Source organism: Cupressus sempervirens, chromosome 11 (genome assembly GCF_028749045.1).
Source record: "Cupressus sempervirens isolate cs-2001-9-10 chromosome 11, ASM2874904v1, whole genome shotgun sequence".
Classification (NCBI taxonomy): Eukaryota; Viridiplantae; Streptophyta; class Pinopsida; order Cupressales; family Cupressaceae; genus Cupressus; species Cupressus sempervirens.
The window spans coordinates 821,804,798-821,826,632 of NC_143128.1; the positions used below are offsets into that span (position 1 = coordinate 821,804,798).

At 38.1% G+C, this 21,835-nt stretch overlaps 1 protein-coding gene across 2 annotated transcripts in view; it reads right to left on the reverse strand.

Annotated features, from left to right (window-relative positions):
- Positions 1–3,344: 3,344 nt before the first annotated feature.
- CYP59 (cyclophilin 59) overlaps positions 3,345–21,835 on the reverse strand; it is a 272,359-nt gene continuing 253,868 nt past the window's right edge. Inside the window, exons 13-14 of one of the 2 annotated variants that reach the window (XM_089811494.1) lie at positions 4,445–4,592; positions 3,345–4,329 (exon numbers count right to left, since the gene is read on the reverse strand). In XM_089811494.1, coding sequence (XP_089667620.1) covers positions 3,519–4,329; positions 4,445–4,592 — 959 coding nt within the window. In that variant the 3' untranslated portion in view covers positions 3,345–3,518. Of the gene's footprint in view, positions 4,330–4,444; positions 4,599–21,835 lie in introns of both variants that reach the window. The other variant, XM_089811493.1, reaches the window with a different exon arrangement.

The window sequence follows — 21,835 nt, forward strand, 5'->3', positions numbered from 1 at the left end:
AAATTTTGCCTTAGATATCTGATTTGAATGAAACAAAATCTGATTTGGAAGTTTTTTGACTTTCTAAATGTGGTGCAAATATCTGATTTGCACCAGCAAGCTTCAATCTTCACCTGCAAAATATCTCCTACAAGCCTGATGGCCAATTTTTCGAAAAAATTAATGCAAATTGAAAAAAATTGCAAAGAGGTAGATGAAAAAAATGCAGATCTGAAAATTAAATGTACAGATTTGAAATGATCATACCAATTTTGCAAATTGGGCCTTCGAGTTGCCGATTTACAAATTTTTTTTGCCTCAATTTTGACTATTGCCCAACATAGAAAAATTTATAGTCAATTCACCGAATTGACGCACCAGACGCAGTAGTGAGGTCTGCTTTGGCTTTAAACGCTCTCAATTTTTGCGAATTCTCTGGATCTTTTAATCGAAGGTGCTAAAGCAACAATGGTCTCAAACAACTAGTGATGAGAATCTCCCCAAGCTCTGATACCATGTAAGAATTCGGTATAGCTCTAATACTATGTAAAAATTTCTCTTAGAGCAAAATTCACCCAAGATCAAGGAGCACAAGCACAAGCACACAGTAGACCAAAGAGTATGATCGATATGAAAATGCTTACTATTATCAGAAGCATGTACATACACACTAGGAGAACTTGTATATAAAGACCTCTAAGATGCATCTAGAATGTGTCTAGAATGTACTAGGAGATAAAAGATAAGCATGACAACTAAACATATATCTTTCACAATAAGAAGATAAGCACAATGAGGTATCTAGAATGTTGTAGACACCATGTGCTCAAATAATGTGTTAACTCCTAAGTGTAGACAACATGTGCATAATTAGAGTGCAAATTTTTGTGTTGTCAACATGACAATTCACAAAAGTACACATACTCCTAAGTGAGTAATAAATAAATAATAAAATATATGCATTAACCTAAGTAAACTTAAGTGTAAACAGTAAATACTTATTTACATCAACAGAATCCCATTAGAAAATGTTTTCATCTTCATATTGTAGCGCGTTCTTTAGGACATGTCAAAACTTCTTCAACGAACATAGACATCCTTTCGAGAAGATAAGCTTTGATCCTCAAGAAACAATAATTCATTAGCTCTCCAATTTTCCAAGAGTTGTCAAAGAACTTGAGTTTGTGTGGAAATGCGTAAAGTACTTCAAAAAAAGAGTTAAAAGTCCTAATGGAAAGTTTTTTTAAGTTGACATCCGAACACCATCGAGAAGGTTTTCAAAGTGCTAGAGACTCTAGAATGTGCCAATCTACAAAGGAGAATTCATGATAACTCAAACGAGAAAAAGTTTGGTCACATCAAATTTTTATTTGACAACGGACTGTTCATCAAAAAGAGTTGAAAACCATCAAAAGATGCAACACTATGGTTATTAAAGTGAATGCAATGGCACAAAATACAAGAACTCCCGATCTTATAATGCTTTGAGATTCCATCATCAAATACAAAGCCTTTGCCAACAATCTATAGGATTGATTCACTCTGAATCAACAACCTCAACATTTTCTTCAAGTGTTTTTCATGTTTGTAGTTGGAGAGGATGTATTGTATGAAATTGTGTAATTACATGTAATACGATTTGCATGTCCTTATGACATGTAATTCAATAATTTCTCTCATTTAGTTAGAAAAGGTCAAAGTTGGTTGAGTTTCTCCTACTTTTTTCTCATTTTTTTCAACTCCTTTGCCTATATAAAGCAGTGCCCCCTCATTGTAAAAATTATTTTTTGTTGTATGCAAGAAAGCTCTACTAAACTTGTGCAAGCATAACTTTGATTGTGTAACATGAATTTCAGATAAAAGTGAATAAAAGAAGCAATTGGATTTGAAGCATTGAGTAGAAGCAATTGTGATAGGGCAAATTAGAATTTGACTATGATTTGTGCCTATTGTCTTTGATTCATGTTATTATTGTGTGTTCAATAATAGAGCATAGTGAGTTAAGAAGCAGTTAGAGCAAAAGCTTTCACTGAGAGCAGTTGTGGTAATACATAGACTAGAAACTTTGACAATAGCTTGTGTTACCATCTAAAATTCACAAAAAATAGTTAGCATTTCCTTACTTCTAGAAGTCTTTGCACACCAATGGTAGATGTTTTCTTATATAATAGATTAAAACGAAAAATCAGTTATAGATAGAGATCATCTACTTCTAGAAGTCTTTGCACCCCAATAGTAGTGATTTTTCTTATAAATTAAAAAAACAAGACTTAGAGCCAAACCGGTACGCTTTCAATCAGCCTTTAATTTGGTGTTGGTTTATTGGTATCGCTGTTTTCAACTACTAAATAGAAGTGTAGTTAGAGATCTCATCTTACCCATTACTTGTTGCGCTGATAAGTGGATTCTTTCCTGAAAGTTAAGAGGAAAAAATAGTGGTAACATCTTTTACGAATCTCTCAACTTCTTACTTACCTTGAGTTGATCCAAAGAACGGTGAGAAGGAGTAGCCTTCCCTATAAGGTAGGAGAGACTTTGTCTCATATGTTGTGGCTGGTTTACCTATATTGTTATTGGATTTTCACAAAACTATTGGTTGCAAAATATCCACATAACAATGCTAACATTAGAGGTTTGCATCTACTTGGTAGGTAGTTTATAAGGACAAGGGGCTTTGATTTAATATAGTCACTGAGGCTTAAGTTTACCAAAAAAAGCCTAGAAACAAATTATGTTGGCCATAGAATTTAAATATTGTGACTTGGTTATTGTCACGCAGAATCCAAATTTGAGGTCAGTTCTTAGTGATCTGGCCATCTTGAGGTTATATCTCAATTTACTGAGGTTTCACATGGGGGGTTTTACAACTTTATCTTGCAACATCATTCATACTAGTAAAAATTGTCAACTCCTGGACAAGCTCAATTGCAAACTAATAAATGGGTGGGTAATTACATGTAATTAGGTCTTAGATTGATGGTATCTAGATTCTAGTATCTTCAGCATATGAGAAACAGTGTCCAATTGTCTGAGAATGCATATAGAAATATATTGTGGTTAATAATGACTGTTGCAGCTTACAAAACAAATGGATATTACTTGTTTTTTGATAGTAAAGAACAGAGAAACATAATGAAAAAAGATAGACCATACATAATAGAGACACTAAACAATAATTTATACTCTTCCACAGCATGAGCAGCACATGGCAGTAAATATGCTTAAGGCAAAAGTTCCACCTGTAAGCATTTCCCTTTACTAGCATGTAATTATGTACCTGTCTTTGGTTGGATAAGTCTACAAACCCTAAAACTTGATAAATATAATGTGGCAGTTAAGACAAACATGTACATTTGAAGCACCCATAAAATAGTATGCAATGCATATATTAACATGTTTTTGCTAGGTTGATAAAATGTTTTCACTCAACATTGCTTAATTAGAATCTGTATTACATGTTTAATAAAAAATAATACTTTTTGGCAAAGATCCTATCAAGATAGTGTTTGGCAATTAGAATATGGTTGCTTTCAGACTTATCAAGATCTTCTTTGAATTCGATCTTGTCCTCTTTCTATTCCCTTGTGTCTTTTTCTTGGTTGATCTTCTCTGTGTTTTTCACTTTGATAATCTTTTCTATCCTTTTCTCTTCTTTCATCTCTATGCCTCTTTTTTTCTGTGTCATCTCTCAAAAATTCTTTGCAGCTTTTATCCCTCTGCATCCCTGAATCCTTTTGTACCTTATATCTTTCTTTTTCCCTGTGATGATCTGTTTCCTCTTCTTTCCTATCTCTATGAGGCTCCTTTCTTTCCTGGTATCTATTACTTTCTCTCTCCCTGGCGTATTTGTCATGGTCCCTCTCTTCCCCATATCTGTTTCTTTTCCTGCTCACATTATCAGTGGATGTGTCTCTGTTCCTGCTCACATAATCAGTGGATCTCTCTATACTCTTTCTGTAAAACTCATTGGATCTGTCTCTGTTCCTGCTGTTATCATTACTGGGTCTGTCTCTGTTTATGCTTTCCTCATTTGTAGATTTGTCCATTTCCTTGTCTTCCCTGTATCTTGGTCTTGCATTGTCATTCCTGTACCTGTCTATATCTCTTTTTCTACTGCTTTCTCTATCCCTTTCTCTTTCATGGCTTCTGTTTCCTCTCTCTTCTTGATTTATCTGCGACCTTCTATCATTTATATCTCTGTAATAATGATCAGGCTCTCTTTCTTTACCACTGTGATCTGCCTCTTTGACATTATTTTTCAGTTCCTTTGTTTTTTCTTGTCTATAATCCTCATGTTGAAACCTCCTATTGCTAGTAGCAGGCAAATCTTCTTCAAAAATCATGTCATAGCTGCACATGCCATGGATGCCAGTCTCAATATACTTCTATGTATAGAAATTTAATTGACGTACACATACAAATTACCACTATATGATACTCATTAATGAATCCATTTAGTAATTACCTTTTACCAGTGTCTCCGTGCTGCCTGTTTGTGTCTTTCAGGACATATTTTGGTTTCTCTGGAACTGCATCTTTGGGTGCTTCGTCGGCATTCTCTGGACAATCCTTTGCAATATGACCCTCTTCTCCACATTTAAAACAGCCATGGCCTTTTCCTGTGAATCAATAAATCATGTTAGAAGTTCAACTCATATAAGGACAAAGAAGTAGCTAAACAGTGAATGGAATTATTAATCTAATTAATTAATGAAGATATCCAACTCATAATTAATTATCAATACCCTTATTTATAATCATGTTCATAGTACATCGTAGCAGGAGTATTTCCTTAATCATTAATGACATAAGATATATGTATCACATTTACAATGCATTCCACTTTATTGTTGTATTCAAGGTAAACTTTAAGCAACCCCCTCGATAAAGAGGAAAAAATTGGCGAATCTTACATTATTTTGAAAAATAAAAATAATTTCTAGTATTGATTGGCGAACCTTTAACTATTTAAATATATTTTATAACTAAATTTAATAAAAATGTGGCGATTTTAAATATCTTCACGAACTAAATTATTAGCCAAAATTTCCTAAAATTAGCCAATTAGCAAATATTAGCCATTAAAAAAATACCCTAGTTGTATTTCAGCCTTAATATGGTATGGTCCCATCATCTCATAAAGGTCAAACCTGGCAATCCCACGTCCATTTGAATTTCATATTTTCAACCAAATACAATTTATGGTACATCAATTTATCTACTAATATAATATCATCTTGTCGATGCTTGTGATCATATGTGTAATCTTGTGAGCATATGCATGTTATGAAAGTCCAACAAGTGCTAATAAGAGTAAAAATATTAATAACATAATTAACCGCTATAGGCCTCCACAAAGTGATCCATCTGGATTACTACTCTTGACAGTAGTTTTCGAAAATCAACAATCCCAACAGGAGACATTAAACTACTAGAACTATATGTACTAGGAATCTAAAGAGGGTCATCAAAACTGGCTACCCCTTAATGAAGGTATAAGAAGTAGGCAACCCAAACATGTGAAAAGAAGACATTTTCTAAAATATAATCATCATTAGGAACATTCCTGAACATAGAACCAATGCACAGACTAATTGTTCAGGTAAGAATGTTGACTAATCTAGGACTGAGGTCTGAAATCAATGCAAAGATTCAACAGAAGAGAATTACTACTGTTAAACAATGCTAACAAAATTGGAATGCAAAAAAATAAAAATAATAATGCCACTTAAATACAGCATAACTAGATACATTGGGAAATTATTTTCAGAAGAAACATAACAAAAATAACACTCACTGTCTTAAGTGAACTGTTCACTACATAATAAGATACTTCCCTTATATCCTTAATCCTAATCCATGTGCATTTATTTATAGGCATATCATTGTACAAAGCTGCAAAAGGCTTTTACAATGTAATGGCATGTAAAACCATGGGCTAAAATACTGTAGTATGCAGTGATCTCTTTTTTTCTTTCTTTTTTTGAAAAGGTTTCATAAGTTTGAAATATGGAAAATTTCAACAATAGCTTCTTGTTCTCAGAACCCATTCATGTTCTCATTACAAAAACATTCAAGTTATAGCAATATGAGAAGAACAAGTGCATAGAAACATCAAAGAACAATCAACTTATCAACTATAAGTACATAACATCAAAAGAAAGACTGATTAATAATATTTTCAGACCTGGAGATAGCAGATTTAATTGTGATTTGCAATCAGCTGCATCCTTGAAAGATAGAATGCCGACTACATGCTTCAAACAGAATCTTGGAGTGTATTTGAGTCTACTCCATTAACTAACCAACATCAAATCACCTACAGACTTGCAAGAACTGATTTTGATGACTTTTAAGGCTTCCCAAAATCTGAGAACCATCATAAAGTCCCTGCTACAGAAAATCTGGGAATATCATGGGACTAGGGTTATTCATATAATAATTATCTGTAATGTGCCCTTTATATGCCCTAGAAATTATTTAATTTATGTGTTTCAAATAAAAAACGATGGTTTGGTGGGGAATGTTCAAGTGAACCCTTACACTCTCTCAGACCCCCATCCTATTATCACCACGTGTACCTGGTACTGTTCAAGAGGACCAGAGTGAATAGAGAGGCATTTTCCGTAAATACTAGACATATCTTGGACGAAGATGTGATGCAGGCAGTGAGCATCTTCACATTTATTAACAAAGGTAACCCTACTCTTCACAGCTCCAGGAATAGATAGAACCAGAATGTGTTAGCCTGGAAAGGCTTATTTCAAACAGTGGTGAGTCAAAAAGTTAAAGATATGAGAAAAATGGAAACAGACCTTCACAATGTATTATATAAAGCAGAGTATGTACAAGCAAACACTGCCAACAATGAAGCAAATGCTGCTCTCTGCCAAGCCAAAAATGCATCGAGAAGAATTCAGAATTCTAGACTAATGGGGATGAAATCTAGAGCTAGGCTTAGCTGGATAGGGCATGGGCCAAAGGATGTAAATATTTCTTCCAAATCCTCAAGTGTAAAGAAGTTGAAGAACGTGCTGTTAATATATAGAATAATGATAGAAACATTATTAGATCAAATGGAAATCCTAAATGCCTTTAGCATCTTATATGGTAATTTTTTTACTTTAGAAGACAATGATATTGAGAAAGCATACACAAAACCATAAGTTAAAAGTATTATAACAAATAAACTTGCAAGGGTAGAGATAGGCTCACAGCTGAGCTGAGTAAAGAATATAACTTGGAAGAAGTGAACAAGGCCATCCTGTTCATAAGCAATGACAAAACCCTACAACCTGATGGGCTCCCAGTGGAATTCTACAAGTAGGCTATAGAACCAATTGGTGTAGATTTGTTAGAGGTCTACAAAAAGCATTTGAGGTGGGATCTTTGGGAGATAAGATTAACACTGGGTTGGTCAAGCTTATTCCAAAGAATGGGCACATGTCCCTTCTAAAATATTGGAGACTTATCACCATCCTCAATGTTTCCTATAAGAAACTTGCCAACATTCTGGCCATAAGACTGGAATCTATCTTACCAAAGATGGCCAACTCTACACAAACAAGTTTAGTAAAGAGTAGATACATACTAGAAAACCTCCTAACATGTTGGGAACCATTGATCTGGGCAAAGGACTCTAATCAGAACATTTCCATGTTGCTCATAGACTTTGAGAAGGCATATGACCAAGTAGGATGGAACTTCATATTTATGATGCTAGAAGGTTTGGGCTTCCCAGTGCAGTTTTGTCACATCATCAGAATTCTTATGAAGAATGCGCAGGTTATGGTGGAAGTGAATGGAATTAGATCTGAAACCTTTTCCTTAACGAGTTCCATCAGGCAAGGTTGCCCCCTTGCACCTCCAAAGTTGTCTCCCAAAATCAGAGGAGTGACTCTCCCAAATAATGAAGAGCTATCTGATATCTGATTGACTGATGATATTGCTATATTGCTCCAACTTGTAGAGAACAGTCTTTTGGGCATTAATGGATAAAGAGAATTTATTTTGTGCAGACTCAGGAAATAGAATCTCCCTCCCTAAATCTGTTATGCTTGGGTGGGATTCAAGACCACTTGACTGGTTTAACAAGCACCCTATTGTTTGGAGAGGACCCAACCATTAGGTAAGGTACATGGATATTCCATTTTCCATCAGTCCTAATCTTAGAGACTTGTGGAACTGGATCAAGGAAAAAATTGATAAGAAACTTAAAAGAAGGAATAAGCACTACCTTACTACGGCAGGCAGACTATAGGTTAGTCAAAAATCTTGTCCTCATATACTATTTATTACTCCTGTTAGGTTTTTCAACCATTACCATTTCAACCTCATTCAAAAGCAAGTTAGGGACTTTCTATAGTCTAATGGGAAGGCAAATAAGAAAAGGTGTGCTGTTAAATGGCCCTGGTGCAAAATGATTAAGTGCAAAGGTGGACTAGGCTTGAAAGACCTTAGAACTCCAGGTATATCCTTAGCAGCTAAATGGATCTTTAAGGCTCTACAAGAGAAGGGGACATGGAAAATTCTGATCAGGTACAGTATCTCTAAATCTGTTGTGAGACAGAGTCACTCTTGGACAAATCTTCTTCTTGCAGATATTATTGTAGGACAATTCCCTGTCAAACCAGCAGGGTCAGTCATCTTCAAGTCTATTTGGAAGACATGGGAGGTTGTAAGGAAATAGTATACATAACTCAAAATCATATCGTTGACCCCAAAAAGGTGATTTGTGGAGAGAGATCCATTTGCTTGAATTTGAAACACAATGAGAAGCCTCTTGCACCCCTGCAAGGGGTGCTTGGCCAAAAGCTGGTCGAACAAAGGCATAAGATTGTTTAAGGATATCATAAAAGAAGTTCAACTTATCTACATGGTATACGTTGTGTGATGAATTTGCCATCCCACCCACCCAATGTAGAACCTATTCCATATTGGGAGTGGCCAGTTGTCCCTTGGCTCTTCCCAGAACCTATGAAAGTGTTAACAACAAATTATCATGCTTCTTGTGGCCTGATGGTACCCCTCCTCTGCAAATCAACACCAAGATGGTCTGACCTATCCTTGCTGACAATAATGATATCATTGCCCACGTTTCTGCCTCCTGGAGCTCTGTTCTTGATTCCTCTGTTTGCCATTCCACTCTCAGCAATATTTGATGCACACCCATTGAGCCTAAGAAAATGTGCTTTTATCTGGAGCTTGTTTTTGCTAAAGCTTCCTGTATTTTCTGCAGATTGGGGTTTAAATCTCTGTCCTCTCTGTAGACTTCCTGAAACTGTCATGCATAATAGCTTTTTTTACTGTCTTTTTTCTAAAGATGTTTGAAGCCTTCTTGGCCTAACTATTGGTCCCAATATCCACCCCTGGGAGGTCATAGTGGGTAAAGTTCAGCACCTCAAGAAAGATTCTTTTTTTGGTCTATTCTTTCAAGTGAAATTCTTTGGTTGATTTGGAAATCTAGGAATAATGACTTTTTCAAATGGTTGAGCTAGAATGCTTAATGAGTCCCTCAGGAGACTCGTAGTAATGGCTTGGCAGGATACTGTTACTCTAAGGGTAACAAGAGAGAAGTACAAAAGGCTGCTCTGAGATGGATGAGTAAGGGTGTACACAAGCAAGATCTCTCATTGACATAAATGGCTGAGAAGAACTGCAGACAGAACTCCATTTGAGATTGGCCTAAAAAAATTTTTAGTTGAGCTGAAGAGAAAAGAAGGGAACATGAAGAAGTTGCAGACCCTGTATAAGTGGTACCAGAGGCAGTAGTACCTCTCAATGTGGCTATTCCATAAGGCATTGCTTTGCAAAACCCCACTGCTACAGAAGTAACTGTGTACAGGTGATCTGATCGGCCTCTTCCATGGGCAGCACAGTTTAAAGAAGGTTAAATGATAATGTTACTGATGAGTGAGAAGACCTGTAACAGTTACAGTATAGATATATATCTTTCCTCATCCAATTTTGATGTGTTCAGTCTTTGGTATCAGAATTTGCAAGTTTTTGTATGTAGATCGAGTGCATACGAATTTTATTTATCAGAAGTTAGAATAATGCGAAGAGTACCATATGCTTTAACAAAGTACTGTGATATACTCACTAATAGAACATTCTCATATTTAATGTGAATCTATTATATCTAATACAAAACCTTCTGAAACATATTTTAATTAAAAAATGTTCCAAAAAATTATATTAATATCATAACTTAAATAAATTAGAAACAAATAATAAAATATGATCTGCGACTAAGGAGAGTGACCAAGGGAGGGTCATAACCTCTCCCATCCATGCTAATATATAAAGGGAGAGGAATGACCAGTGAAGGCAGAGAATTTTGTACTAATGCATATACTTCTGAATAATGGATGGTGCATCCGTAGCTCCCCCTGACCAATAATATAGCCAAGAATCTGCCTATATAAATGGTAGGGGGCCCTACTATTCTAAAGGATCGCGCTATGGAAATGCAGAATACCAAGCAACAACCACTATGTACTGCAGCTTCGCTCAATCGCAGAAATAAAATAACGCCTCTATCAGTTGCAAGTATTTAGATATAAATCAGACAAAAATCCACAAATTGCAAGGGATCAATATTTCAGACCAGAGACAATATCGATAGTACTGCAAGATCGCAACTTCAACACAGAAACTGCAACCATATCAGCAATCCTGCAAGTTTACCTTGGTATATAATTAACGATCATGTCCAATATAACAATTACTGTCAGACTTTTAACGTATATTTTTATACAGAAATTGCTATTGGTATAAGTTCAATTGCCTATTCATTGCAAGAACATAATATTGCATCTAATATCGATATAATATTAGTCACAGAGCATAGAACTAACTGTACATTTTGACGAGAGCAGTGTTCATAATTTAACAAATATTGTGTTTGGGGATATCATTAATATTACCTCACTATAAGCAATTACATGAGTGATATCAAATACTGTGATCTTAATAAAAGAGAGAATTCAAGGAAATCGTCCCTATTCTCCAAATTAATAAGAGGCATATTACACAGTGTCATCTGATAAATATGTTGGATAACGAATAATTTATGATTATTCTTGTTTGGATTTTGTATATGTTTCAGAATTTAATGAGTGATTACCTTCAGATGTATATGCATTTGTTTATCAATATTCTAATATGCATTTCATAATTATCTTATCCACCAATGGTAGCCATATTGCTGTGATAATGACTATATAGAAATTATGTTTGAGATGTTACCTATATTTCAACAATGGTAACCAAACTGAAGTAGTCACAATTGGAAGAACAATGATGAGGCCACCTTTTAAGCAAGAAGCCCCCATGGGGCCAAAGGAGACAAATTGGACAGCCTCTGAACTTAGGAAGGGTAGGCTTTTGGGACGCCCTGTTGTGAATGCTCCTAACAATCCCTACAATGGTAAATGGGTGTTCAATCATTAGAAGCAAGTTAGGAGTGGCAAGATGAAGGCAAGCAATGATAATACAACCCCACCACTAGGTATGCCACCTCATATGTATGGAACAGGCCACATGAGGCCAATGGGGATAACAAATCTGCTCTTGGGCCTAGGGTAGGAGGTTTTCACTTTTAGGGGCACCTCATCAAGTCAGCCTACATTATCACTTCCATGGTTAGTTCATCCTCAAGTTAACTCTATCAATCACTCAAATTGTTTAATATCCCTTACATAGAAATAGTATGTATATATACACACACACATAGTTTAAAGAAATCTATAACATTATGATTATGAGCCCTAATTATGTTGCAAGATTTCAAGTTATGGATAAATTTCCTGAAGAAGCTCTATATTAGCTAGACCTTTACCCTAATCTTGTGTAATTGAGATTCTAGGGAGATTTTGGGGGCTAATTAGGGAAGGGACATTACAAGTGGTTGCAAAGCAATCTTGCCATCTTGTGAGGAGTAGTTTATGCGGACTATCCAAATAGCTCAAATAGCATCGGAAAGGCAGAACAGATGCTATTATGAGTGATCAAATGAGTAATGAATTGAGAGATTTCATAAAACAAACAACTCAAACCACTAAAGCCCTCACGGAACAGAATGAGAGGAACAAAAGAACAAGTCAACTCCTTCAAGCTATTCAAAATATGAGTAACAATGGGAGGCATACTAACTCCAACCATTCCATAGATCAACATAAGAGAAACACAGCCAATAGATGACCATTCAATTTCCTTGGCTCCTATAAGGTATTTTCCCTTTTTTTCATGTAACCTTTCAATAAATAATACTGCATGAGTTTTCCCCTTCCTTGTTCCCAATCAACAAGGGTATTTTATCATATTTATATTATATATGAGTATTTTAAGATATTAACATTATAAAATGATAGAAAAAGCTGTCCTTGCTTGAAAATTACAATTTCTACAACGTAGGCCTCAAGTATTGTAAAAAACCTGAACTAGCTTCCAATTTGCACAACTTATTGTTTTTGCAATTTCCTCAAAGTTTACTAATTATTGTATTTGTTTTTCCTTTGAAAATATAAATCAGCAACTTCAAGAACATTAAAATGAAAACATAGATAATTAGACTGTAACTGAATGATATACTTGCATTGGACACAACTGATTACATTAATTTCCAGAATCCTTTACGATTCATTTAATCCAACTAAGATGCAAAGAAATATAAATTTAATTTGTCCCCAGTGAGAAGAAACCTGGTGTGAGCAGTTAGGAAGTCTCACGCCAAATCTGATTCTCAGGCAGTCGGTTGAGACTCACAATATTGCCTAGTGTGCCGTATGACCTTCCAAGGAGAATCACAAATTATTCACATGCAGAGCCGGCCCATTCAATCCTAACACACACCCCAAATAGCTTCAACAACTGATCGCAAGCCCTCAATTTGCTCACGTGGCTGAAATGGAGCATCCACACAGCTGGTAGTAAATTGCAGATCTTATGTTAATGCCGTCCACCTGCTTGGTTGATAAGTTTGGTTCAGAACTCTGACATAAACAATTGCCATGTAAAACACTGCCTCCAAACAAAATTTGGCAGTCTTCTACTGTCAAATTCATTTCCCAGCTTGCAGTCACCAATATGAAAGAGCAATTCGATTCTCTACACAAATTCAAACAATACCCTCACTCATAACTCCAAGGCAGAGTATGAACAGTAGGAGAAATGCAGATTGTTATAAGCAACGATTTGCGGCAATTACAAACAATTTCCAGAATTATAAATCCAATCTCCCAGTCACAGGAAATCACAGATAGGAGATTTAACCAATGAAATCACTATACATCAGCAGTGACTTTAGACAATCTTCAGAAACTTGGAAACCCTTATACTTCAGCAAGGGCTCACAATTCAGAACTCAGGAAAAAGCAACAAAGGCACAGAAAGAAAATATATTTTCAAGCATGGTTTCCCAATGAAATGAGCTCTCATTTATAAGCTTTCATTGGCCAAAGTTTCCTTAAAACTCCACTTTAGAAATTGTGGAAGTTTCCCAAAAGAACACAACACTAGAAACTTTTCAACTTGCTTTTTAGAAATATCTCTTGAAGTCATTATTATAAATTATAATAATATAAACATTATTATAATAATGCAATTCAATGATTAATAAATAAATAAGAGCTCATGCAATTTATTACTTTATTAACTACAGGTGACAACGAACTGCTGAAGCCACCCACTGCACTGCCAAAAATAGCAACTGCTGAAAATAGACTTACTAAAAGTAGTAAGGCCACAATTGAGACCCCCAAAACACCTTGTCAGCTTACGAGGGTCACTATGATGAGCTAAATCCATCAACTGCGTAGACTTGCCAAAATTGGGGACATTACAAGTATTTTAAAAAAATCAACCTCTTATGTCCTCTCAGTCATTTCCAAAGTACACTAAGGCCTATATTTGCTTGCATTTATTTTTAACCACCAAACACTAAAAGAAAATAAAAATAACAATCATTTTGGTCCATGTAGAATCACCTGTTTACCCAAATGTTCCTATATCAACTATGTTACCCTAGGTTTCCGGGACGGGGGGGCGTGGGGACGGGGAAATGGGTTTCCAGGACGGATTTTTTTTTCTCGGAGCAAGGGACGGCAATGGGAACAACTATATAAAAAGTAGGGAAAATTTAAAATATACAAGGAAATTTTAAATATTCATATAAAAACATGGATAATGCATGCTTATATAAATTATAGAACCTTAACATATAATGTTTGTGTTAAATAATTTAACTTTAGAGTTCACATGAGAGTGGAAATCAAACAAATTATCAAAACTGAAACATTAATTTTATGGGACAGCCAAAGGAAAGGTTTCCGGAAGTTTCCAAGTTTCCAGGATAGGGGGATGTGGAGATGGGGTCAATTTTTGCCAAAAACACGTCCCCAAGTAACAAAGTATATCAATGATCAATGAGGAATAACCTCATGAAGGTCCTCAAGAAAATGTATAGTATGGAGTAAGGTTTGTTGTCGGTAGAGATTGTGTAGCCGACGGGTCGATGTCGTTGGTAAATATTGTGTAGCCGACGGGTAGATTAGCATTGTCATCTAGCCGACAGACCCCTTCAGGAAGGTTTGGCGGGAAGTATATATGCACCCTCCAAGATCATTGTACTCATCATTGTAAGCATTATGTAATCTCTTGGCACATGCGAATAATAAAAGGAGTACTGCTATTCTTGCTTATTATCTGTATGCATTGATCTTTTTACCCATACGGTAAACATTTGGCGCCGTTAACTGATGGACCTGGAACAAAAGTAGAGGAATGCAGACTAATGCCAAATCAGCTTAACAAGGATAGAAATAACATAAAGGGAAAAGATGGAATACACACCGCACAAGAAAATTTAATTTTGGCACACAAGCCGAACACAGACAAAGGTTTCAGCAACTTGCTGACGGATACCGAAGCACTGAGGAATTGTTGGAGGAGACTTGATACCGGGTTGAATTGGTGGAAGAAGTGAGGGAGGAATTTTTGAACCTGTATTCGCCGAGGGAAGAGAATCCAGACGGAAGGGAATAAACTTGCACAACTCGGAGTGCTGAGGAAGCACAAGCGTGGAGTGAACTCTTCGTCTGTGATACACTTCTGGAATGGACAAGTTCACTTAATGAAGACCCTTCTTCACTAAAGAACATAGCTGTTGGAAATAAGACAACTGTCGAAGAGAGTGCCGATGTGGGAGTGTCGAACAGCGCTCGTACACACAATCAAGTAATAATGGCTGGACCGAAGGAAAAGTTGCCAATGTTTGATGGTGATGGAACAATTAATCCAATCCGACACTGTAAAACATGCAAAACAATTTGGAGGGCAAATGGCATAACAGATACAAATGAATGGGTCCGACAATTTTCAGCAACCCTAAGGGGTGTAGGGGTCGTCTTTTTAAGTTGTGGCTATGTATTCTCATCGACAGCTACTCATTGTGGTGAAATAGAGATAAGTGTTTGTTCTCACATGGCATCATAGCATCGAACTCAGCCAAGAGGAGCTAAAAGTAAACACAAGGCTAGGATTCTGGAAGGAGCCATCACTGAGTAAGCACCCAACAAACTGCGGCTTATGTTCTCCACTTCTACAGTCGTCGTTTCTCTTTGCGGGATGAGCTTTGTATGACCACGTCTTGTCTTGTTTCAACGTCCGTGGGGTGGGGGAGCAATTGATTTGCGCAAGTGTTCTGAAGTTCCGTGGGTATTTCCAATTGGTGGTGAAGAATCCTGTGGCCAACCGGGCTGTCATTATTCATTGTTGGAGAAAGAAAATTATTGAGGAAAGGATATTTTTGAGAAGTTTCGGACAGCTAGGTGTGCATTGTCAGGATTTTGCAGTGGGACAAGTGACAGGAGGAGGAACCCTACATTATAAAGGTAACCCAAGAAGCTGTTAGTATGGAATCGGCAGGGAAACGGAAGCAGTGGAAGAACCAGCTAAAGACAAGTATGGAAAAGAATGCTAGAGCCTTGACTTCTGGAATCCGAGTTGCAGGGCCATCAACATCCATCAGTAAGAAGCATAAAGTAAAGGCTGAACTCTCACACCGCATGGTTCAATTTGAAGGGCTCAATGGCAACAATTGTCAGAAATGGTGGCAAGAAACTCTAGACATAGAGGTAATTAAACAAATTTTGGTGTGAGTACAGGTGCATTGAGCCATACAGCTTCGAGTGTTTTCCATTCGATTATTTGAATCGGCTTTGCAAACCATGATAGAATCATACAGTAGGCACAACAGAACCAATACATTTCTATACAAGAAGCACCGCATGATAGTTTCCTCCAAACCAAAAGATTTCACTAGGGTTTTTGGTATCCTTGACCAAGGAGGACGGAAAGTGGAAATCAAGAACCACACGCTGTCACAAGAACGAAAATAATATTGGGTGAAGTTAGTAGGCCGCAATCTTATGCCTAAAGAAATGGAATCAGTGGTCAAGGGTGCCAAACACAGAGGACTTCGACGAGATTTTATTCGGGAGGGCCACTAGAGATGCATCATGGATGTCATCAAAAGCAAGTTGACAGGGGCAAGTCGGGCATTGGATATAGTTTTTCCACAGATTGTATTCATGAACAACATCATGAATGGCATAGTGTACGATTGGGCTATGGTCCTCGTTGACAGGATGGAGTTCATGACACTTCAACACCAGACGTTCTTTATGCTGCACCATGCCATTGGCTTGTTTCTAAAGGTAGCCATCAATTAGATACCACTGGATGATTTTGAGGTTCCACCGCGGGGAAAGTTGGTGCCAGGAGAGCCTCCAATATTCTATTGGAAACATTTGGACACGGGTAGAACAATAATAGGGCAGACGAAGCTATTCCAAGGATTAGAGGCTTACAGAGACATGGACAGTGGACGGGAGGACACTTCAGAGCAGTGGGGCCGAGTCCAAGGAAGAGAGTACTTCTACAGAAGTTGGTAGCAACCCAGCAGTTGGCGAGTCCACATTCTTCACCCCGCCACAATTGCCAACTTCGGCGCACTTGTCCACCACCACTTCACACATTCCTCCGTTTCGCCAGTGTCATGCACCAGTCGTTATGACTCCACTGATAGTGGTAGATGTTGTCCCACAGACAGTGGTAGATGTCCCACGGGCTCTGGCAGGTGGTGTCCCACGAACGACAATTGTTGCACCGACAGCCACTACAGATGTTGCTTTTTCGACGGCCACAGCAGATATTGTTTCTCCTATGGCCATGACCGAGGGCATGCCTTCCCAGGGTTGTTCGCCAAACCCTGTTGCACCAGTAGAGTCAGCCCCAAAGTTGGTAGAGTTGCCAGCGCCAGAGCCAAAACCTCAGGTTTGTTTGGATGTGATTGGCTTTGATGCTGTGGTCACTATTTCATCCTCCTTGTTGACTGAGGCACAGCCAACACAACCAACACAAGAGGAGAGCATCGAGCCAACACAGACAGAGCAGCCCGAGAGGATGGAGGTGATGGATAGAGCGAGCGCATTTCTGTGGCAGAAGTTCCCACTCATTCCTGCAGAGGTCGGTCTGTCCATTCAGTCCCCAAGGCATGGAGGGGTCTCCCCAGGACCAGCCGCAGTATCAGAGCCATAGGAGGTGGCAGTTCCACAGTCCGAGGATGTGCCCAGGAAGGAGGCCGCACCAGATGTGGACATGGTTACCACAAGAGTGGCAAAGACGAGTAGTGATGGGGAATGGACCATGGACGATGTGGCGAAGGAGGATTATGGGTTAGATGAGGACAAATGCAAGGACTACCTCAGGGCCATGTAGGTTGCAATGAAGAAAGGATAGACCATTGCACTACAAGCGTTAACTTGTTGGAAAGAGTTGCATTTGGTCCAGGCTTATATCAGGGGGATTTTTCCGGAGCAGTTTCGTTTGTGCTTTGAGGACAGGGGATGGCCAACAGTTGAGACACTTGAGATGTTGGTTGATTGGGCCACCGAGCCTGAGTTGGGGCTGTGCACCACTCCGATGGAAAAGCTGGCGCACGAGATAGTGGGATTGTACAAAGAAGTCTATTATGCTCGCAGGCGTGCAAAGGCGGACAAGGCAGCAAACAAGGTCATAGCTGAGAGGTCTCTGATAGCAAAGAGGGAGGCTAGAGAAAAGGTAAATGCAGATTTGGCCAGCGAGCAAGCAGCGTGGGCAACTGAGCGTGTAGCACTTTTGCGGGATAAGGAATTGCAATTAGCTAAGGCCCAAGCTATGGACACAGTGCTTCTTCTAAAGGAAGCCATAGAGGTTAATACGCAGACTCAGAAGGATTTGCACATTCAAACGGATCAAGTGTATGAATTGCGCCGGCAACAACATTCTTCAGGATCACAACCTCCTCTCTAGCTTATATTCTTTTTATATTGTATATTGTGGTCTCCTATTTTTGTTAGTTTTGAAGTTGCTAGGAGACAACTTTTCTTTTGGGGGGATGATGTTGTCGGTAGAGATTGTGTAGCCGACAGGTTGATGTCGTTAGTAAATAATGTAGCCGACGGGTAGATTAGAATTGTCATGTAGCCGATAGACCCCTTCGGGAAGGTTCAGCGGGAAGTATATATGCACCCTCTGAGATCATTGTACTCATCATTGTAAGCATTATGTAATCTCTTGGCACATGCGAATAATAAAAGGAGTACTGTTGTTCTTGCTTATTATCTGTATGCATTGATCTTTTTACGGTAAACAAGGTTCAATAATTAGAGCTCTAATGTCCCAATGTAATTAAATAATTCAGTTTAATAATTTCTTGTATATGGCCCCAAAATATAGTCTTATTATATCTCGGGCCAATTTTTAATTTTTAGTTGGTAATGTTTTGGCCATATCGACACATTTGTAATCCTTCGGGAAGTTTTGCGGAGCCATATATAAGGCAAAGTTAGTTATTGTTGTAGGTATGCAAATTTAGTATTTTATTTGTATGTGCAAATTCTAGTTGTAGTTCACTAGCCTGCCATTTCGGAAATGAAAGATCCTTCATACCTAGCATCTGTAGTTCGGTGAGAGTAGCTCCTCACCCAATTATGCTCTGCTCTTAGTCTAAAATTGTTGTAAACTAAAGTGCTATCATTATTAAATACAATTTCCTCTTGCTTATGCAAATCTTCATCTTTGCATAAAATGTTGTATTCCAGTTCATTTTGTGGTTTTGATCTTCTTACCTTTTAGCACTAGTTTTATCGGCATATCAACATATTTGTGTGGAATCAGTTATCCATCTAACATAAGAGAAAGGGAAATGTACAGAAGTATGAGCTAGGGGAGAGACCTTCCATACGGATATCATTATCAATGGCATCAGTTGTACAAACCCAACAGCTAAGGTGGGCCCGTATCACTACTATGAAACCCCCAAAAAATCTTCCATTGTCTAGAGTCAAGGAATAAGTGCATAAGGACTAAGTCATACAGGTGGTAAGAAAGTACAGTCACCACCATTGTCATTTGGTGTGCAACAAGCATAGTCACCATACAACATTTGGTCATATCACTAAGTCTTCAATTTGGATAGTAGGAACATATCCTACCTCACCATACGGAATAGGGAATTCTACGATTCTCACTACACTATCATTCAATGTTGCCAAGCAGTTTGCCTCTAAGACATATGGAAATAGAGCTGGTGATTCTACCAACCTGTCGAGTACTGGATACAAGTGTACATGAGGAGGTATCAGTTTTTTAATAGAATGGGGGAACCAAAGGATCATAGAGTTGAAGTCATGGCCCAAGCACAACTCAAAACACCATGATTAGAGGAGAAGAACGAAAATGACTCATGAAGGAGACGTTGTGGAGACTGGCAAAAAGGAAGACAAACAAAGAACAAAATAAGCATTCACACAATGCCGAAATTTCCACTGAGAACCAAAACACCTCGCCGAAAGCAAGAACCCACTTTCTAAGAATCATAAGAGCAGCTAAGGCAAGACTGGAGAATCATGGATCTAAAAGGGGACATCCTTCAAGGGTTATATTGATCTACAAATGAGATACTAGGGTGGCAACGACAACAGTTGTGACTACTACAACAATGACCTCAAACAGAAGATAGGAAAGGTAAATTTGACATCCTTCAATAGATTTGGATAAACATCTACATGGGCATGGGTACAAAAGGTAGATACATATTTCTAGCCTAACCTAATGCCTGAGGATGAAGCAATCAAATTTGTCATGCTTCACTTCGAAGGAATTTCTCACGAATGTGGCATCATTGAATGGTCACCCTCAACTATGAGCAAGTAACCTCATATGCCAAATACACAAAGAGGCCTATAGATCAATTTGATGGGAAGGATATCAAACTCACTTCTAAGAAATTGGGCAATTGAAGCAATCCAAATTGGTCGATAATTACATTACAAAATTCCAAAGACTCTCTGTGCTGGTAATAGACATTCTCGAAGACGTGATTGATTGTGTTATTTATGGTTGGGCTAATGGAACCTATGAAGGGTTGGGTGAAAGGGTTCAACCCCAACATGCTCACCAAAGCAATTAAGAAGACACGCAACATGGAAGCACCCTCTTCTTCCAGGAGTTATACGCACTGTCACCCTTTGCTCCAAGGAAAAAGACAACAAACCCCATTCAAACAAGCCTTCATTATATGAGGCCACAAAACAAGAGCTTTGGAAGAGGAAGCTTTGTTTCACTCACAAGGAGTCGTGGGAACCACCACATGGATCCTTAGGCAAAGGGAAAATCCGTTACATTGAGGCAATGCCCTATGATGAGGAACATAAGGAAACTAGGTCACTAAAAGGGGAGAATGAAGGAGATGGTCACCATGAGTCAAAAAGCGCTAATCTAAACCGTGCAAAGAGGATCGACACACTAGTATGACAAGGAGGCACCATCGCAACACTTGTCGGTTCACGGAGGTGCAATATATCTTGGGTATAGAGTACACATAAGTGGTAATGGGTCGTGGTCATGCTCAACAATGGGGCTACACATAACTTCATTAACTCAAAACTTGTGAACCGAAGGTGTTTGTGTACAATTGAACACAAAGGGTTTGAAGTCAAAGTGGCAAAAGGAAATCTCGTCATGTACTCACTTCGTTCCGCAACTATGCATCACCATGGAGATCTACGCAGTGACAAATGACTTCTTTGTGGTAGATTTGGTGACACATGTCATATTGGGCGTCCAATGAATGGAGACTTTCGACGAGTACAAATAGAGTTTCAAAAGGACAGTGTTCTCTTTCGAAGTGAATGGCAAAAAGGCGGTGTTCAGGGAATGTCAAATGAAGGCCTGGGGGAAATCTCAGCAGAACAAATTAAGGCAATCTTCAAACATGATGATATTGTCTAGGCAACACACTACTTGGTCTCAACATAACCTATACATGGGCAACAAACTTACTTCCAGGAGGAGTTTCAAATGATATTGGATACCCCGCATCGTGGCTTGGAGCACACCATAGAGTTAGAGGAGGGAGCCAAAGTTGTCACCATTACGCCCTATTACTATCCTAAAAAGGTTCAAGAATGAGATAGAAAAGACAATCCAAGAACTCCTCAACAAAGGGATGGATCAGACTCAACTCTAGCCCCTTTGCATCTTCAGTAGTTCTGGTAAACAACAAGGGCGAGTCCCTTGGGATATGTGTTGATTATCATGCATTGAACAAAGAAACTGTCAAAAACAGATACCCTATCCCTAGGATCAATGCTATTAGATGAACTACATGGCACAACCTACTTCTATGAAATTGATCTTTGCTTTAGCTACCATCAATTTTGCATGAGGGAACAAGATGTGGAGAAGGCAACCTTCTGATGCCATTACAAACAAAAGCAATTCTTGGTCATGCCATTTGAACTGACCAATG